The sequence below is a fragment of the Seriola aureovittata genome, chromosome 2, assembly GCF_021018895.1.
Source record: "Seriola aureovittata isolate HTS-2021-v1 ecotype China chromosome 2, ASM2101889v1, whole genome shotgun sequence".
NCBI classification, from domain to species: domain Eukaryota; kingdom Metazoa; phylum Chordata; class Actinopteri; order Carangiformes; family Carangidae; genus Seriola; species Seriola aureovittata.
This window is the reverse complement of record NC_079365.1, coordinates 25,770,387-25,791,192: the sequence shown is the minus strand read 5'-3', so window position 1 is coordinate 25,791,192 and position 20,806 is coordinate 25,770,387. Positions and strand designations below refer to the sequence as shown.

Below are 20,806 nucleotides of genomic sequence, written 5' to 3'. Positions count from 1 at the left end.
TCCTTTGGAAGTTGAGGAGCTATGTACAAAGTCATGTTTTCAGTGGCATCATCTGAGGTTTCCCCAGAGACGACACAAAAACGCTGGAGGTGGACGTTAATCCGTCAGTTTGCCCGTTTCCAGTAAAACACAAGTAGAAAACTGGTTCTAGGTGAGAGTATGAAATTTATTTGCATTGGCAGGTGAAGGAGAGATTGTCAGGTGATCTTGTTTCTTAGTCATCTAAGAACACACTTCTCTGCACACTGGTGATATACCTGAGCTTGGCAGTCTGACAAACTTTAACACAAGCCTTTGAGAGACTCACACAGTGACAACATGCTCATCGTGAAAGGCTTCATCTTGGTACCAAACAATAGAAAACAAACTTGTTTAAGGCAAACTTTTACTAGTAACAATGAGAGAGTTGATCTGACGTCAGTAACTCTATGCACATGAGCCGCGGCGTTGTTATGAAAAGTTTTCCAGTTGTGGGTTATACAAAGACTCTCCAGCTATAGAACAAAGTATAGTACACATGCAGATTAGGGCATCAGTTCATTTTCCATTTTCTCCTATAACACCCAGTGTGAACAGATATGACTGTACAGAGACATCCACTGTAGAAATAAAGATAAATAAAATGTGACATTCGAGAAATTAGTGTTTGTATTCAACAGTTATCTAATATATAATATATGCATCATTTACACCCATATACTGATACTTCAAGAGTGTGTGGACTAGTTATGTCAACATTGAACTGTGTTTCAAGAGTCAGTCCACCCAAATGACAACAGAACTATTTTTCCTACCAAACCCCTTAAGTGTCCGTCGTACAGATAGTTTTAATTTTATGCATCAAGATTTTAACATCTTCACTGCTGAGATTTTTGCCTTCAGTCCAAATACAATGGAGGTGAATAAAATTTAGTTTGTGGTGCTCAAAGCATTGGAAAATCAAACTGAAGTAAAATTACAACTGTACTCTCATAATGATTTATATGTGTGTATATATATATATATATATGTGTGTGTGTATATATACACACACACTCATAAATATATATATGCAACTTTGTGAAATATTGCAACTAATCTGTAAAATCACTTTATTCTCATATGAAACTCAAAATTACAACTTTATTCACATAATGCCTTTTTAATCAATATATCATGACTTATGAATTATGCAACTAATTAATTAAAACTTAATCCCCTATGGTAATATTACCACTTTTTACTATCATAATGTCACATGTCTTTTTTCCTATCACAACTGCATTATTGAAATATTGCAACTTTATTTTTGTAAATGTACAGCTTTATTTTAATAATATCCTTATTTACTCCAAATATTGTTCAAAGATCCACTGATTTTTATTTATTTTTTAGAAAATAACTTTTTCTCACAATTTTATTTTTTTTAATTAATTCTTTCTCCTCCAAATATTGTTTTCATTGTTGAAATATTAAATGTATTTTCCAAACTGGCTTTATTCTCAACGTATTCCATAATGATACATTAAATTATTATTCTAAAACAATGCAACTTTTCTCTTGTAAAACTACGATTCTAATAAGTTACTTTTTTCTGGTAAATTACCACTATTTTTGCTATGATTTAAATTTACTCAAAATTAAGACTAAATTCTCATAATATATGATCTTATCTTTCTTTTATAAATCTATTATTCTATTAATTAGCCATTTCAAGTCATTTAAGGACAATGTTTTTGTGATTTGAGTGAATTGACCCTTTAACACTTCTGCGTGTAAAGCTTTGTTATGAAGTAACAACCAGCTGTTTTTTTTTTTTTTAGTTTTCCGAAAACTGTAGATTATGACCCAAATAACCCTGAACCTGAACTCCTCCAGTTAAGACAATGACTGCTATAAAGATATTGTACATAAATTAATTAATTGGTAAATATTATAGATTCTTCTTTAACATTTTAAACAACCCATAGAGGTTTAGTTCTCGATCTGTGGATGGAACTGTTCAATGAAATATAAATAGAACAGGCACAACATGTAAAAGCAGGAAACTAATCTCTGCTCTTTAAGATTCTACACATGAATACAGAACATCACTACAGGTTTTCCTCAGAAGCAGAAACAACACACACACACACACACACACACACACACTCAGTGTGAGGTGCAGCAACAGTATCAGATGATGATGGTGGTAGATGTGGAGGCAGAACGAGCAGCAGCCACACGTCAAATAAACAGGTTTTTATTAACTGTCAGGGACAAAGTTTGATCTGATTCTCATCAGTCACCATCTTAAAAACTGTGATGTCTTCATGTGACCTCATCTCCAACACATTCAATCCACATACACCTGTTCTGCTTCAGCAGGTGTGGTTTAGGGGGGGAAACTTAATTTGTGTTAATAATGAATACATTTTAAAAACAGTGGTTCAGTTAAGCAGAATCATCCACAGACAACACAGGAAGGAGCGTGATGTTCACATAAATAACCGTAATGGCAGGAGGTGGTTGTTCAGTCTTAAGGATGACTCTGGTCACATTCTGTATTTTTCTTATTGACAGTAAAAATCCCATGAAGAGACTACAACCAGCCATGAACCGATCCTGTAATGCTTTCTTTAATGACTCCCTTATTTTCCAGTTAATTACCTGGAAACTTCCTCATCATTTCTCATCTAAATACCAGCTAATTTTGGGGAAGTTATGAGAAAAGTTTCCATAAAATTGGCTGGAAAACACAGGACTTGTAAAATAAAGTATTACCAAGTATTGTCCGTGTATCCAAAGCCTGATCCATTTTATTTCTCTGTGCCATAGAGCTCCACTGTTGTCCAAAAATGATTAAATACACATCACTGATGCACTTGATGACATGTTCCTTCATTACCATGAACACATGATCCGCTGCTGAAAATATTCTCATACAAATGAACCACTTCCCCCTTTTTTGATCAACATTTACTAAAAATCTCAGTGACCAACTTTTTCCGTAAATTGCTGAGCCTTTAAAAAAAAAAAAAAAAGAGTATACATTTGTGAGGAATTTTTAAAGATTTTGCTTCAGTAAGAGCCCGTTGTCCTGGAGCTGAGAGCCACAGACAGTGTAGGGAAGTCAGAAAGTACTGAGACAGGAACCAATACATTGTTAGTTTGGGTCTTTTCATGGGATTTGTTAACTATAATGAAAACTTACAACAATGATACCAGGTTGAGGTAAGGGAAAGGAGTGAAAAAAGGAGTGACAGTGGAGTGGTATGTAACACAACAACAAAGTTAAAGTTGAAATGAGTACTGAGTCAAAGGAGCTACTTTAAAATGTCTCCATCTTTGTTCTTATCAACTGAAAAATGTGAGAAAATCTAAACATAAAAATTAACTTGTGACCTCAAAGGTCCATTTACCCCTTTTGTCCACATTTGCAAAGCTCTGAATGCTCGTAAGTGGATCTTGACTAATATATTTTTCTTACATGTGCACAGTGTGTCTATTTTTACTTACAACAAAAACAATGATGCTTAGAGGAAGACTTACACCATGAAGCATTAACCAAACCACCATTAATATTTAAGTAAATAATATTCCATATGATAATAAACACAAAATCCCTCCCCAGACGTGAATCACAGTCCAAAGTCCCACATAACCAAGTGGTTACAGTTGACAAACCAAATGAAAAACACTGACAGTAAATATCATGAAGTTTGAAGAGTATTCTGATATGTCAAAGAAAAATGTAACAAAGCTGGTATTAAGTTTCCTCCAAAACCGCATTTTTGCTGACGTAAAACAGTTGCACAGTTTTTTTGCGTAATGTGCAGGAGATGTCGTTCCTTTAAAATCATATACATGAAGGAAGGCTTTATAAATGTGTCAAAGCAGGATTTTTAAATTAAAAGAGAAGAAGCACAGACATCGTAACAGTTTGATATTTACAATAGCAAAAGGTAAAGTTATGCAAATATTACAAAAATTATAATCATGAAAAGCAAAGATTTTGATTCATTTCCTATACATTTTCTTACACACAAACAGTTAAAACAAACTTAAGTTTCTCTCCTTGACCACACCGAGTAGCACCTGTACTCTCCTGAAATATTTGCTCTGTGTAACCATGAGTTTGTCAGAAGAATTATTGTTACTGGGGCAGAAGATGAAACTGGTACAAATTCAATTCTGCACTGGTGAAAAAGAAAACAATGACAGTAATACTCCAGTATCTTAATATATATTATTTGTCCTCACATTCAGTTGGCAGAAGCACATACTTTACACCACGTCATCCCCTGCATCTCTACGTGGAAAACAGAGGGAAGAAAAGATGAGTGCGACTAACAGGAAGGGACAGAGTCAGTAATGGCCGGCATGTCCTCAGTGAGGAGCTGAACTGAGGACTGAACAAGGCTTGATTTTGAAAACAAAAATGTGAAGATGGCAGGCAATCTGGTTGCAAACACTGACACAGTAACGCACCAAGTCAAAGAAGGAAATGATCTGCAGGAGAAAGAGAAACACCGTCACTCTTTTCGAGCAGGAAATCAGAAGCTCTCCACATTGTGGAAACACATTAATGCTAGGAAAGGAAAAACACATGATCTCATTATTTTGACTTTCCTTTCCTTAATATGTCATAATCAAAACTCTTTATATCTGTATATCATACTTTTGACTCAGTATGTAATACGCAATACTTTTGATGAAGTTACTCATAATTTGACTTAGTATCTCAGTTTTGATGTACCATGAGTATTTTTATTTTTGTCATTCCTTCTATTTCAAGTATTATTTTCTTTTCTTTTCATGGCAGATTTGACTTTCCATACAACACAGACAAGCAGCCATCATAAAGAAAATATAACCATGACAGAGTAAATATCTGTATCACTCATTAAAAATAACCTAACCGACCTTTACTGAGTACACTTAACCATTACTGAAAACATTTATCCAAAGCTAGCATCACGTATGTACTTACCAATGCAATCCACAGCACCAGGTACTCGTCAATAAAACTATTGAAATACTGATCCAGGAACAGTAGTCCCGGTCCCAGGAAGGCTAAATCGTGAAGATGCATCTCACTTTTTGTCATATGCGCTACCTGTGGACATACAGACAGACACACGACACACAGTCAGCATCGAACACGACACTGAAATCTTTGCAAACCTTCAAGTGGAAATCAGGAAATAAAGTTCTCTGATGGGACATTAATCTTGAGTTTTACACATAAGTTGTAGAAGCTAACTTTCTGTCTCACGGTTTGAATGGTCAAAAGACGGAGAAGATGGTTTCATTAGTATTTGTATAATTGTCTGCACTATGACCTCAACATGCCTTGGCCAAGTTTTACATGGACTTCCAAATGCTAACTGAAAGTAAAGATGAAAACAAGAATGAAGAAAACAAACAGTCTAATTTCTGTTTTTCTCCACCAGCTTGGTGCCAACTGTCAACAGCCTCATATTTTCTATGGTATAAACAACAGTTATCCAAAAGTCTAAATCCTCCACCAAGAACTCTTGTGTTATAATGTAAGAAAGGTTTATTAGTTTAATTGTGGTCCGTTAAGACAACTGATTCAACAACATTTGTTTCTGCAACCACAGCATCATGTTTGACCTCCCACTCATAAAAAAGGTGTGTTTGACTTACAACTAATTTATTGGTGATTTTGGCTGAGACAAAGCCGAATGCCAGGATATAAAGACACGGATGTTTCTCAAAGAGCTGGACAGCAGACTTCTTGTATATCATCACCGCCAAAATTATAACTGAACCAATATGTAAGACTGGAGAGAGGACGCTGGTTCCCTGAGGGCGGAGACAACAACAAAAAAACAACAGGGTTACAAAAGGTGATTTCTTTTTCTCTTTTTCTCTCACATTTAACTGATCACTGAGCCTTGGGAACATTTACTGAATTGCTTTAACAGTCATAAACAGGCAGTAACATGCGCCCTAAACAGGCTTTTCTTCCTTACGTTTCAGTTGACACAATCCACCAATTTATCAAAACCCACAGCTCTGACGAAATCACTACATGCTAACAGGAAAGAAATCTGAGGTTTCCAGACTTACTGCTATTGTGGATCCGTTTTTGCCCACACCTCCTGTAAAAATAACTCTGAAGTAATTGGTGCAGGAGAAGATGGCTCCTAAAAAAGTGCAGATGGCAGGAACCATTTTCATCTGGATATTTAGGATCGGAATCTGTGAATTGAGACATTAAAACAGAAAAATTAAGGGACGATAATTCAACACAGAGATTTACATCAAGATATGTCCCGATCATACAGTAATTTTCCAGCTCTTTTTTGTAATTTGTGAGTACATTCACCTTTATATTGACAATGAAAGCATCATGAGTAATGTTAGAGAATGTCAAAAGCGGTCAGAGTGTATTTCTGATAAGAATTACAGTAAAACAGTCAAAACTAAAATATTGGAGCAGTATCATAATTATATTAGCATTACTAACATACACATTATTACATAATTATGGCATCATTCTCTTTAATCTCAGTCTATAGGAATTAGAAGCGATCACAATTACCAGTGACTGCCACAAAGCAGATCCTCCCACGGCGGCCAGCAAATACATGATTATAATGAAGATTTGCACCTCAGTCACATCAATGCTGAGTGGGAGGAGAAAGCAGAAAGTTTTATAGTGAGGATTAGTGACATCTACCAGCACACAGTCATCCTACAGCCTTCTTCCACAAAACACTGCACGACATGGAGCTGATACGACACTGTTGTGTTTCTCTGCACAACACAGGGTTAATTTTGAGGTTCAAGATTCAACCAGAAAGCAGCTACGTTAGAGATGCAATCAGTAATTTCACTGGCTCTTTCAACAAAAAGGTGATGATTTAACATCACAGAGTTTCAAGTGTTAGGTGTGAAGTTTCAAGTGTGGTTGACTCAGTCACTCCTCTGTTCCCTCAATGACTGCTGAGCGCTAAGAAATAGCTCAAGCACATAACTCTCCGTGAAACTACAAGGTATTTCACAAATTAAATAAATGAGATACAATGTGGTGATTAGTGAGCTTTAGATTCGTTGATATTGATATCTAAACGCTGGACAGAGCCAGGCAAGCTGTCTCCCCCTGCTTCAAGTCTCTATGCTAAGCTAGGCTAACCTCATCCTGTAAGTAATGGTGAACTATTCCTTTAAGCTTTTTGAACAGAAACAGTCTCTGGGTATGTGTGTTTACTAAGGCTGCAAGAAACAAATATTGTCACTATTAGTTAATTTTCTAATAAAATAATTATGACTGATTGTATAATCTCTAAAAAATATTAAGATATGCCCGTCAAAGTCTTCAAATGTCCTGTTATGTCTGACCAACAGTCCAAAATCCAAATATAAAAAAGAGAAAAAGCTGCAAGTCATGCTGTCTTGATAGTGGGGCAATCTTACTAGGTGATACAGTATAACATCCAGCGTGTCTCTCATCGTGTCCTGTCTTAGCAGTGCTAGAAATGAAATGCAAAGATTAAATATATGTATGTATATATGAATATTAATATTCTAACGTTAGGAAGGATGTCGCCTGTGTCAGTCTGTACTCAGTGACATGTAATTTGTCTGAGTCTAATTTAGTTAAGTCAAATAAAGTCAAAACCCAGCTCAGAATTTAAATAACACTGGTATGTTTGGAAGATATTCACACAGTTTGCAAACTGTTAATTTCCTTCAGCTGATGTTAGTGAAGAGCTGTAATTTACTGACTGCACCTTTCATCAGAACGGGCTGAATTTAAATTCTACATGTGCCTCCTTGGAGGTCAGCAGTCAGTGTGGAAGCAGACAGCAGTGAGCCATGCAGCAGCAGCCAGGAGGTTTACCATCATGTTCCACAGGCATGGACCCACAGTGGCTGTGAGCATCTGTAATCCTGCTAGACAGATCTGCACCTCTGTTATGTCAAATCTATACACAGATACATCCACATTTACTGCAGCTCAACTGCACAGCTAACCAGTATAACTGGCCAGCTGACTTACAATAAATTTTTTTCAATAAATACTTTAGTGCTATGGACTTTTATTACATTGTGTATTACATCTGTTATATATCAGATTAATCTGATCTTTCAAAGTTTGTGTGGCTCTATATGCACCTGACTAATGTACAGTGTATTACAACCATTCTACCTATCTAAATGTAAATAGATAGATATTTAAGTCCATGTTTCAATGTAATATTGATGCACCACAAACAGAAATTCTCAATAAAAGCAGGTGTCCAAGGCCAAGTTTCAAGTACAAGTGACGGAGACAAACAAATGAAGAAAAGCCAAATATAAAGAAAATAGTGTTGAGGTTAGTTGGTTTTTCCGCTAATCTCCATGAAGCTTACATGTAGATTTTTTTCTGAACTCTCGACCCATAAAAAAAAAAAAAATGAATGGACACAATATTTAATCAACATTACATCACACTCAGTGAGTCTCCTCTGAGTACATGTAATAATACTGTTTTAGGAAGAATTCTTGGTTTTACAGAACCCGAATGGAAGGAAATAAAACTCAGTAATATAGAATTAGAGCAACAAGAAAACACCACAACGAAAACAGAGGAAGAGGAACTGAGATGTGAACACTTGGCAGCTGTGATGCTGCTGAACCTCGTCTGATAAATGCACCTGGGCTGACTACAAGAACAATCCCACATGAATACATGAATCCAGGAGTTACCTAGAGGTAAATTAAAAGTCTTAGTCTTGTTTGTTTATTCCATGATCAGTTATTTCCTGTCACTATTCTGTTTGTTTTATTTAGTTATAAGTTGTTCTACATGTTTTTGTCCTCGGACAACATTAAATACATTAAATACTGATGCAATTAATATGTATATTGACCAAGTTAATTGTTTGTTTGAGTATATGTTTGTACTCAGCTAAATGAGGTATGAAAGAGTATTATTTTGGCTGAAACAGGTACTGTATTGGTGGAATTTATAAAATAACCATCCTCCCACCCACTAAGGACACACTGTAATAATGAGATGTATGAGTACTGAAAAGATAAATGGCTGGAAATGATCTTCTTACTTTTAAACAAAAGCAAATCAGAAACAGAAAATCAAGCAGCTTTGGTTGACTCACATGCCAAACCGCAGTGTTCCTGACACGTATGTTTGCCAGTGGGCACAGTAGAACATAAACATCCCAGCGAAGCAGCAGAAGAACATCCAGTCCGGGTTGGTGCCCAGTTGCACTGCTATACTGGTTCCCAACACCACAAACACTACAAAGACAATTTCAACAACACAGGCTGTTTTAACAGAGCTTCAGATTGACTGAGATACAGTGGAGTTAAACAGGAAACCAACTAACCAGTGGAGAGGGAGTCGCAGCCGTGGTCAAACAGCTCACCCAGCGGAGAGCTGCTATTGGTGCGTCTGGCCTGCTTCCCGTCAATGGCGTCCAATGACTGGTAGACAAACAGACCCACCGCACACAACAGGTACGCCCAGAGGGGAGCCTGAAACAACACACACACATTCATATGGAGCTGGGGTGACTCTGCCTTTAAACCCACATAGACACAGTTTATGGCAAAAGACGGGGTCTTTTGTCATTGTTGTGTCAGAGGTCTGTTTCCCAAAACTGATTCATCCATATAATCTATGGCTGAAACAAATGCTAATTATTTTCCTCATTAATTGTTCTGTTTGTAAAATGTGAAAAATGTCTTCATATAATTTGCTTTAGTCAACCTACAATTAAAACTCAAAGGATATTGAGTTTACTATGATATGACAAAGAAATCAAATCTTCACATGTGAGAATCTGAGACTAGGAAATGTTTGGCAACTGATTTCACCCCCATTATAAAATATGTCCAGAAATGGCTACCGGGCCCATACTGTATACTGATACTGGTATGCTGTGAAAGCAGAGACACCCTCAGTGATGTGAAAGGATTCTGTTCTCTTGTATATCTGTCTGCTCAGACCAACACACTGGCCTGAGCAGACCTCAGAAATCCTGTGTATTCTAATCACAGCCGACACAACTGGATAACTTCATTCATTTTGGGTGGATTATCCAGAACATCCAGGATGTTGTGTCTAATGTTTTCAACATTTTGAGCACTGCAACTTTTGGGACACCTCAGAAACTCAACAGATTAAATAAAACTATCTACATGGATAGACACCAGTACTAGTACATGAGAAAATAAATATTTTGGTTTGGCTGAACTTCACATTTTAGCTGGTCCCTAAATAAAATCTCAACAGCAGGTTGAAACAAGCCTTTATTTGAAACACGCTCATATTACAACCAGGCTTTTATTTCAGATTCTCTTTCCACAGCGCTAATTCAGTCAGTACAACAACAGAGTCATGTTGTACCCGCCACTCTGCTGATAACGCTTTCTCTTTTTAACACTAACACTGTTTTCATTCATGAATTAATTCTAAAATTCTTCCAGTGGCTCCGAGCATAATCTCTCCCTTTCATGGTAATCTTTTAATGTGAAACATCTGCAGCAACTGAGCTATATTGACACTAGTTTAATAATAATACAAATAAAAAAAATAGCAAAGAAGCAACTAGGGTTAATTAATGTATGAAAACAGTAATAACCCGAATGTGACTTCTAGCATTTTCTAGGTTGTTTGACAATGATGACTCACCTGTTCAGTGGCAGTCGGGCAGTAGTAGACGAGCACAAGGGTGGTGAAGACATTGGTGGCGAGGCCGATGATGGTGATGAGGTTTGGGGCAATCCAGGAAGGGACTCGTCCCACCAACCATTCCCAGTAACGCTGCATCAGGGGCTCCAGAAGGGAGCGTCCAGCACTGCTGTACCTGCAGGGATGGACAACAGCCAGGTGAGTTCCCACCCAGGAAGGGCCAGAAAGACTGAGACCTGTCATCGTAACTAGCCAGGGTGATAATATGACTGTTTATTGGCTTCTTTTAAGACTGAACAATTATTGGTTTTTATATTGAAACTGTGATGTAAAAGAGCGATTTTTTTATTCTAACTAAATACAAATAACGAGTGTCTTAAAGAGCTGTACCAAGTGACAATTTAAGATGTCAGACACTGATTTTGTCAGCTGCAACAAAAACAGATTAAATTTACTACATTTACACTCAGCCAATGGCGGTTTTGTTAAAGAACAATAGTGCTTTGTGTAATTTCGGTGAGCGGGAGAGGGCTGTGTCTTTGTGCTGTTCAAAAGAGACAAACAGATTAGCCAGTCTTTTTCTACATAAATGATTTAGTTGATCACTTCACATCACTTTCAGACAGATACCGGATAGCTATGCAGTTGTTGAGTGTAAATGACAGAATCTCCTGTTAAATTTTTAATCACATCATCATTTGAAACTGGTCACTGGATTTGATTGTCAGTCTGGAGCTAACGCTAGCACTAGCAGCTATGGAACAGTGCTGTCAACAGTATGGCTGATAGTCCTCAGTCTCTGACATTACTCTATAGTTTGCTCCGAACATACCACTGCTACACCACAGGGCTACATAGAATTACCTGTGCTCCTCCAGTCTCTTGAGCTGGTGTCGGGACAGGGGGGGTGAAGGCAGCTCAATCAGCCTGCGCAGCACTCCGGGGGCAAGCCAGCAGGCCGCCTCCATGCCCATGCCCTGCCCAGGGTCCTTGTCCCGGCCAAGGCCTCGGCGAGAGCGCAGGCCCCCCCCTTGCTGCTGCCCCGTCGTGCTCATGGAGCCCTGCTGCCTGCTGGTCTGGTCCCCGATGGCTCTGGCTCTGCCTCTGCCACTGTCCTGACGGAGGGGCTAAAGATCCACAGTGGGGCTGGATGAGGCTGGACAAAAACAAGAGATCAATATTACAATGCTATCCTGTGAAAATATCACAATATATAATACAGCTTCACATAACCCATTAAGCATTTTACTAAGCTGCAACTAATGACTATTTTCAACATTGATTAATCTGACCTAAATCTATATTATACTATATGAATCTGTATTTTCTCAATTTATCAACTAATCTTAAGGTCTATACAATGTCAGAAAACTCTGTCAGAGCTGATATACCAGAAATCCTTTAATTTTAACCATAACTAAACAACTGGGCAGCTGTTATCAATGAATACATTTCTCATTTAAATGTTCAATAATAGTTTATATATCAATAAACACCACTTTTGAATGTCATGATTATATTGGAATAACCCCTGTCAGTGATTTATACCATATTATTAAAAATGTGAAATATATCATTAATATCATAAGGGGAGTTTCGCCACATTACCTACTGAGTTTGTTATTGTTGGTAAAACAGTTTTCTTCTCTGCTTTAGCAGGTTTGTCAGATATTTTTAAGCTATAAAGCCAGTATTGCAGGTGAACCACACCTGCTCCACACACACATGCTGCTGGCTGCTCAGTGTTTTGCTAATACTGAGGTTGAGGAGTGCCTGTCTACATCCTCTCTAAACCTTATGCTGACGGTAAATTGTAGGCTGTATAATATAAATACAATAAAAACATTGGATCATAAAACTGATAATAGTTACACCTCAAGACAGCGATAACAGATGCTGTGTGGGATGTGGAAGAGTCAAAGATGCTCCTGAAAAAGATGAATAACTAGATTACTTATGTGCCATGTCATATCTAGAGATTATAATCAGGTTAAGACTCTTAACAGGGCCACCAGCTGCAGGGTGTGTGCAGGGTTCAGCAAATTAAATTTAATACTTTTTAAGACCACGAAAAATGCAATTTAATATTTGGTTCACATTTATATTGTCAAAAATATTAAAGTACAACAGAAAACCACCAGAAACTATATGGTATTTATTGTCATATTACATTTTTAGGCTTGCCATTACTGTAGCAATAATTACTAATAATCCATTAATTACATTAAAGCAACCTGGATACGGATAGATTAGCCTATGAAAAAAGTAAGACTCACTAAAGTTAATTTAAGTTTTTTGCTAAAATTGGCAGTTGCCCATTACAAGATGGACTTCTTAAGTGCTGTAGCTACCAGTGGTACCAGTGTTTGACAGGTCTGACAGGTCTGATGGTACTGACTGAAATTCCCCTAAAATGGACTGACTGCTCAAACAGTCAAACCTTTAAATGTATAGATGTATAACATCACCCCACAGTCAGCAATCATATAAAAAAAACATAACTAGCATTACCGTCTATGGTCTAACAACTTTGTAAATGAAATTCAATGCTTTTTAAGAGTCCTACAGACCTACAGATACTCAGATGCATGAAAGCCTGTCTCTGACGCACCAAAATGGCCAGAACCCACCTTGAACTGTCACACGTGTCGATGTTAGTGTTGTTGATTACATGAGTACATGAGCAGTGTGGTACAAGGAAATGTCTGCTCAAACTACCGCACATCTCTGACATGTTGCACATCATTATCTGCGGACATGCCTTTACCAGGGTTCAATAACCAGCGACCTCTTAACCCTGTTCAAATCAAAGACGGCGTGAAACATCCAATTGACGCACCGTATTTATGTTACTCAACTATTTCTTGTGACTGTCAGCGACACATGAACTACGGAGAAGCCTCAATCGACCTCCCTCGGCGGTTTGCTAATGCTGCCTAGCATACTTGCTGTTGGCTATCTTCACATTAGTATTGCTAGTGTTGAAGATGAACATGAGCTGGGCTGGTTGTAACTTGTTCTGTTGGCTTATCCTCATCTCTTCATACTTATATTGTTGAAAATATCACCTACACCACTCAATTAAATCAGACTGTACTACTGACACCTCCCTGCGCGCTAGCCCAAGCTAGCCTGACTAGCTAACCCAAAGAACTGACGGATGTAACACCGACTGACCTGGCCGATTAAAGGACGAGAGCCGCGGACAGTCCGAGGGGAGGTGACGGCGCTTCAAGCTGACAGACAGCACTTCTCTGTGCGTGGTTAGTTTTTGATTTACCCGTTATGAATTAGAGTACCGAAGACACGTTTGCAGCTGTAGGTGGATCACCACGACCGGTGTCACTGTGGTTAACACAGCAAGCTAGTTAACGTTAGCCGTCACGGAAGTCTCGCGAGGCTCTTTCGTTTGAAAATAGACCTTTTGCCCTGAGTTCAGTTTTACAGGCAAGCAGATCAGGCAGACATACTCCACCTGGCCACCTGGGTTTCTGGCAGAAAGGCAACCCAACCAGGTACTTTTGGTGCCTAAACCTAACCAAGTAGTAGAATAAACTGAAAATAATAAGTTAACAAAGTCAAAAAGTGATATAGGACTCAAACCCCAACTCAACCTCCTCATAAAGAATTGTTTTTGCTGAACTTTCTTGAGAATGCAGGTTGAGTTGAGGGACCAGGAGAACTATCAATGATCAAATGGCTACTATCAAAACTAATAAAGACTTCAAATCAGAATTATTAAAGAATAACCAAACAAGGCACAAACATTTTTGCATGGACCAGCAAGAGCTTTTAGGCTTTTCGGGTCAGTCAGTTACAAAATTTAAGCAGAAAGTTGATGCACAAACACAGACCACATCCATGCATCCACAAAGTTTAATATAAATTTTCATAAGATAAAACTGCAGGCATTCAATCATTGTTATACAACCACACGTCTCTTGCATGCACAAAGAGAATTAATCAAACACATGAAATTCATAAATGTCATCCCATACATTGTGGGTCATTCAGTCTGTAAGTTCAGACTGCACTACATTCAATTCTAGGAGAGGAGTAAACACAGTTCAGTCACTAATGATTACAAGTAGTACAGTAGTCTTAAGATCTTTTTAGGTTCTGATAACAAATGAGCTGTACTGAAGAAACAGCTGTAACAAGTATGTAGACTCTTACTTATGAATATTATCACACACTAAGCAGCGTTTTAACAACAGCCAAGAACAGAATAATAAACATGCATATTTTTAGACATGCAAAAAGTTGTGTTAAGTTGCATAAGACCCTATGGTGATGATACAAAATGTTAAATACACACACAAATACAAAGATCTAAAGGATTTAAACTGTGTATTATTTTCCTCTTTATATTTGCCTCGTACACACAACTGCATCAGTCCGCCTGGTTGTGGCAGCTGCAGCTTTAAAGAAGCGATTTGTAAGTTTTGCTATTGGTACATAGCCAATGTTAGCATTGACAGCTGTTTACTTACTAGTCAAAAAGAAAAGTTGCGGGTTCAGCATCAAACCTTATTCCTTTACTCACCAAGAGTTGTATCCACTGGGGGAACGCAACGCCAATGTTATGGCTTGTTTTGCCTCTATTTCTATCACTTCTTTTCGTCTTCTGAAGTTAGCATGCTAACCAGCTAGCCCCAGCTCGGCTACCCTGCAGAAGTAGTGCTGCTCACAAGATGTATTATAACTTCTTGTATTGTAAACGCAATGATGGCTGAAGCTCTCCTCAAGACTGGTAAGTAAACAGCTGTTAATGCTAACGTTGGCTGTGTAGCCTAACAATAGCAAAACTTGTAAATAGCTCCTTTAAAGGACAGGTGTGGATTTTTTCAACTCTGTCTTAGTACAAATACTCACATATCCATATATGAAAGGAGGCGTTGGTGTCCATACTGGCTGTGAAGTGATTAGTTTACACTGTAAAAATGACTTGTAGAGTTCAGCTGAAGATATAAAAAATTAGGCTTTTAGCGGGCTGAGTTACTCATATTATGTCAACATTATATCATGTTATTGCTTACGTATTACACAGTTGCAGCCACCTGAAACAACATATTTTTTGCATCTAAGCTAAGATGTACTATGGATGTACAATGGTACTACTACTACTGTAGTTCTCTGTTGTGTCTTCTGGACAGCATCTGTGATTCTGAGTGTTTTCTTCAGAGCTTTGTCTGGCTCTCTGGGTTGAGGTGACACAATAAAGATACTCATTGTCTTTGAAATTACATTAATACATTTTTAATTTGCCAAATACAGTTTGAAGGAAATGTAGTTGCTGTCTAGATTATGTTCAGGGGCAATGTTTTTGTTGTTCAAGTGAAAGCAGGAAGTGCTTCTTGTTGTACTGAACATAAGTCATAGGAAGGTGGTCTGACTCATCCTGACTCATGTGTGGTTAAGTTTAGACAACAAAAAAAGGTTGGGGAAAGATCGGTTAAATGTTAAAAAGTGAAAACATCCTGTGGGTGCTTTAAACTTTTTCAATACTTAGATAAATTGACAATCTCTCCCTAATTAAATACATTGTTTTGCAAACTCAGTAATTAAAAAGTTTTCCTCATTATGCTGATAAAACATGAAATTCAGAGGCATCAAGCTTCTCTCGAGACGTATCAGAGCAGCACACATTAAAAGTATATTGAGACAGGTTTGAACAAAGACATGCAGTCTGTGTGTAAGAGCCGTTAGTCTTTTTCTGATGTCACTAAAGTTACATTAGCCTTCTGTTGAATTTACTTCCTCTGCACTGGAAATTATTTGAGGTCACATTTCTGATGTGGGGGGTAGATAAATAGACTGTAAGCTGTGTATGAAAGTGTTGGTAGTCTTGTAGTGTGATGACAAGGTGTTAGAATAAGGACTTCTCCATTAAAAAACACAGTGCATCAGTGTGTCTGTTGGCTGCCTGTGCAGAGTTTGCTGGAGGAGATCGCACTGGAAACTGGAAAGGCTTGAATTTGTCTTCAACTGAAGATAATGAGAAATAACGCAAACATAATTAGGCCTGGATAGTACATAGAATTAATCCAAGCTATTCAAATTTTAGTTTTTGTGGAAAAGATCAACAGTGTTTTCCACAGTTTAGCACATGACCTAAAGATTTGATGTTGCAATCATGTTTTGGTCTCGCTGTATTTTGTTGGAAAAACAAATTTATCAAAGTTGTGAATTGTCCCCAAGCTTGAAATAAATTGTATTTTTTGGTTCTATCACCCAGCCCTTGATGTAAAAGTAATGTGACTAAACATTAAGACAAAAAAATAAAATAAATATATATATATACAGTATATATGTTTTTTTTTTTCATAAATATGTTGTTTTTGAGCCCAATCAACAAATCTTTTTTATTGTTCAAACGATGGACACAATCAATACTTTTTATATTTTTGTAAGCTAGCTTAATTTTGTGCATCAGTGTGGTGTTAGGGCTCTCTGTCTGGCAGCTGAGTCAGGTAGGGGTTAAAGAAGTCTCTCAGGAGGCTCTGCACCCGGGCGGTCTGGGGGCTGCCAGCAGCAGTGACCAGCGCTGGGTTCAAATCCAGGTTCAGGACCTTTGTGGGATTGAAAGCAGCAGAGCGGGTCTGGGCGGTGTGGAGACCCTCGATGGCGCTGGACAACCAGATGAGTCTCTTGAGACTCTGGATGTTTCGGCCGCGGTCGTGCATCAGCTGGTGCTCAGTCACAGCTCGGCGGCTGTGAGGAGACGGAGGAAAGAGCATGAAGGATCTGTCAGTCAAAATCAGCACATCCTCAGTCCACGTCCTCATAAGTCAGTCAGGAGTCAGACATTTATAAGTGCCGATATTTAAAGTAAAAAAAAAACATCAAAATTGTCCTTGGAACTTTCAGTCAGTAATTTTAAGTTGTGCAATTTTAAAAACAGCACCAGACATATTTCAAACATCTACTCATACAGAATGAAATCAGATTTCATTGCTTTAACATTTCACTGAAAAAATAAGTCAGTGAGAACAGTTTCTGATGTTGTTATAGTGCTCAGTGGTGACCCTCAAATCCCCAAATGTCCTCCCTGCTGAACCATGAGCTGTGATAATATGGACACTCTAATACATCTTGTGAACCTGTAATTTTACCTGTAATTTTGCAGGAAAGGAAATAGATTTTTTTGTGTCGACATTTTGTTGTTTTGCTGTGATTCTGTATCTCTGTGTTTCGCTACATCATCTACACCAAACAGTTTCCTACTACTATGTTTTTTTAATTATTAAATTTTTTCAGTGCATGCTGGAATGTCTGTGAACACTGAACGTATTTTGAGTTAATATATATAATATTATAATTTATAATATATATAAATAAATAAATAATAAAATGGTTGAAATAAGGCAGAAACAGTCGTCTCACCTCTCGTTCTGTTGACACTGGCCTGCTGCAAAGATGACTAGAAGCATGACCGCGAGCCACTGCACAGGTCTGTGGGACATCTGCATCTTCTGTAACAAAACAACCAAGAAACTCACATCAAAACAAGTCATTTAAAGGAAATTAGTTAGACAACTAGTTCCCAGACATTCTGGCTTGTGACCTTTTAAAACGAAGAAATGTCTAATTGCAACTCCTCAGTATCGGTTGCATATATCATACTATTTGCTTTTGCTTTTGTATTTTGAATGAGTGAAATCATAAATGAATTCACAAGAAAAGTGCAAATTTTGTAGTCAGGAAAATAAATATTTTTTTCCTTACGACCCATAAGAGATTTATCTTGCAACCCCTTGTGTGGGTGTCGATCCTCAGGTTGGGAACCACTGACTTTGATTATTGACTCAATTACAGAATACAAAACATAAAATTCTGCATTAACTGCTCCTAAACAGGAACTGTTGACTGCTGACATGATCTGAAAAACTCAATGGTGAGATGCCACTTTTCTTCTACAAAATGCTTAACAATATCCCCATATACAAATACAGTATTCACACCAACAGGCTCTGTGATGACAGGCGGTTAACCATCCAATTCCAGAGTAAAAGTGATTGTCAACAATAAATTAAATAATGAAAAAAAACAGCAACAAATATCAACATTAAATCAAAAAATAAAGTTACAAGCTTCATCAATGCATTTTTTTAAATAGCCTTACACTTAGCAAGTGATGTGTGTATAATTACACCCCTTCCATAGATTTCACTTTTTAGTGCGGAATAAAGGGCAGAAAATCCTCATTAATTCTCACTGAATCAAAACGTATCAGCTGAAAAAAATACTAACTTTAAGTAAATTTTTCACAGTAGAATATAAACTGTACACTAAACACTAAAATCCTTAAATTCCCAATAAAACCAACATGACCTCTCTGCCCTGCAGACATGGTCAACAGCCGAATGTGTCTGTGGATGTTTTTACTAATGCAGGATTTATTGTAAGTGTTATATATTATTTGTCTGATGGTGTTATGGATAACCGTAAGTCACAGAGGAGCTGATGAGCACACCTCCCAAATATCAGCAATAGTAAAAATAATAAAAGTGAGAGTCAAACAAGCTGACGTATCCAATTCCTGACACCAGTTCAAAGAGAAAAAACATGTTGCAACAGACACATGAACACGTGTGTGTGTGTTCGCCTCCGTCCAGCCTTTAGTCAATCCATCACATGGTTAGAAATGGAAACTTCTCTAATTTTCTTTTCCTTAATTTTCCGTTTTTAAATTAAAATTTTCCAATCCGACCAAAATAAATAAATAAATAAATTTTTAGTTAAGTTCTGTTTTAAACTTTTCTATTATAAAATACATCACACAGAACTGAAGCATCATGCTTTTCTAACCTTAACAGGAATGTCTGGCGGACAAGTTAAACATAAATCATCACATTTACAAAAGTAACTTTAAACAGAAGAAAACACGTTACAACAAAAATAAAAGTAAAATGAAATAAACTGACTGTACTTACATGGTCCCTGTTGGTGACAGCAGCTCCTCCAATGATCAGACACTAAACTGACTTCAGGTTCGACCTCCAGACCTTTTATAAAGCCCCTTGACACACTCACACACACACACACTCACACACACACACACACACACACTCACTCACACACACACACACACACACACACACACACACACACACACACACACACACACACACACACACACACACACACACACACACAGGTTGTTCAGACCTCCCACAAGCTCAAGAGTCACAACGAATTCAAAGTGCAGCCTTTGATTTGATAATGAAACAAGCGTCAGCACCGTCGTCTCTCTGACATGTGATTTCTGTGTCTGCGGAGAGAAAACATCAAACATTTTCTAGGTTATTTGTGTTAATACAATCCCAAAAAGCCTCCTGCATCTCAGTGTGATGGTGGAGGAGGTTAACACACTCTTTACATAATCAGGTGTTTTGAAAAGGAGGATGAAATTCAATTGAGGGATTATCATTTTTCTATTTCCTGGTCTAATCCGACCCGTTCCTCTTGGAGAGATTCAACTATCTGACAAAGAGGAATTTAGAAAAATGGGTTGGAATGGGTTTATTGATGTTGAGGGTGCAGACACACAGGAATGAGTCAGTGCTGATGAAGTGTATGTCAGCAAACTGTCTGTCAGCTCAGGTTTAAACTTTTCTGAACACACTCAGTCTGCAGTGAAGAATCTTGTTGCCTGGAGCTCTTCTCCAGCGTCTTGACATTACACCCCCCCCCCCCCCCCCCCCCCCAACACTAATGAACCCAAATAAACCGGAGTCTCTGGTTGCCGAGGTGCCAACACAGTTACCGTTAGAAACGCAGTTGTCTTGACAACACCTTCCAGGATGAGTTTCCCTCAGTGAAAAATGCAGGCCACCGTCAGAGGCTCGTGGGCAGAGAGATGAAGCGAGGAGAAGTGATTTAGTTCATTAAGGAGCAAATGATCGTGGTGTGATGAAATTCAGAGAAAATGGAGATGGACAGAGGAAAGAAAAGGAGGAGGAGAAGCAAGTAATCAGCAGATGGAAGTAAATATTTCTCACAGCGGGAAGAACAAGGGCTGATCTGATTGGTCACAGTCATCAACTAATATTCAAGTTGTGTTTTACAGATGAAATCAGGGTCTTTATTTATCAAACTGCTACTGAAGGATATAAGAAACATTTCTCACACAAACTCAAGAATAAAAGCAGTTTATCAAAAAATGTTACG

At 37.8% G+C, this 20,806-nt stretch overlaps 2 protein-coding genes across 5 annotated transcripts; both read right to left on the bottom strand.

Moving 5' to 3' along the window:
- Positions 1–2,205: 2,205 nt before the first annotated feature.
- Positions 2,206–14,001, bottom strand: cept1b (choline/ethanolamine phosphotransferase 1b). 4 transcript variants are annotated; one of them, XM_056401431.1, is made up of 11 exons: positions 13,811–14,001; positions 12,508–12,561; positions 11,498–11,789; positions 10,634–10,808; positions 9,327–9,474; positions 9,096–9,237; positions 6,533–6,617; positions 6,058–6,189; positions 5,632–5,790; positions 4,952–5,077; positions 2,206–4,470 (listed from the first exon to the last, which is right to left on the bottom strand). In XM_056401431.1, exons 3-11 carry the CDS (start codon positions 11,686–11,688, stop codon positions 4,348–4,350), a joined length of 1,281 nt encoding a protein of 426 aa, XP_056257406.1. In that variant the 5' UTR covers positions 11,689–11,789; positions 12,508–12,561; positions 13,811–14,001; the 3' UTR covers positions 2,206–4,347. The 4 variants fall into 4 exon arrangements, with proteins under 4 accessions (XP_056257406.1, XP_056257415.1, XP_056257397.1 ...); XM_056401440.1 differs by lacking the exon at positions 13,811–14,001 and adding an exon at positions 13,264–13,279; XM_056401422.1 differs by lacking the exons at positions 6,533–6,617; positions 12,508–12,561 and adding an exon at positions 7,835–7,919.
- Positions 14,002–14,491: 490 nt separating this feature from the next.
- pth4 (parathyroid hormone 4) lies at positions 14,492–20,267 on the bottom strand. Its single transcript, XM_056387775.1, has 3 exons — positions 19,570–20,267; positions 18,020–18,108; positions 14,492–17,347 (listed from the first exon to the last, which is right to left on the bottom strand). Exons 2-3 carry the CDS (start codon positions 18,103–18,105, stop codon positions 17,077–17,079), a joined length of 357 nt encoding a protein of 118 aa, XP_056243750.1. The 5' UTR covers positions 18,106–18,108; positions 19,570–20,267; the 3' UTR covers positions 14,492–17,076.
- Between the last annotated feature and the right edge of the window lie 539 nt (positions 20,268–20,806).

What these genes read in the sequence shown, in the direction of transcription:
- cept1b (XM_056401431.1), bottom strand. Translation starts at nt 11,688, where the DNA reads ATGAGCACGACGGGGCAGCAGCAAGGGGGGGGCCTGCGCTCTCGCCGA. An exon ending in CTGCTTTGTGGCAGTCACTG is followed by an intron (nt 6,190 to 6,532) that starts GTAATTGTGATC and finishes CTCAATTCACAG; the next exon opens with ATTCCGATCCTAAATATCCA. An exon ending in TGGTGCTGTGGATTGCATTG is followed by an intron (nt 4,471 to 4,951) that starts GTAAGTACATAC and finishes TTTCTCCTGCAG; the next exon opens with ATCATTTCCTTCTTTGACTT.
- pth4 (XM_056387775.1), bottom strand. Translation starts at nt 18,105, where the DNA reads ATGCAGATGTCCCACAGACCTGTGCAGTGGCTCGCGGTCATGCTTCTA. An exon ending in CAGTGTCAACAGAACGAGAG is followed by an intron (nt 17,348 to 18,019) that starts GTGAGACGACTG and finishes GTCTCCTCACAG; the next exon opens with CCGCCGAGCTGTGACTGAGC.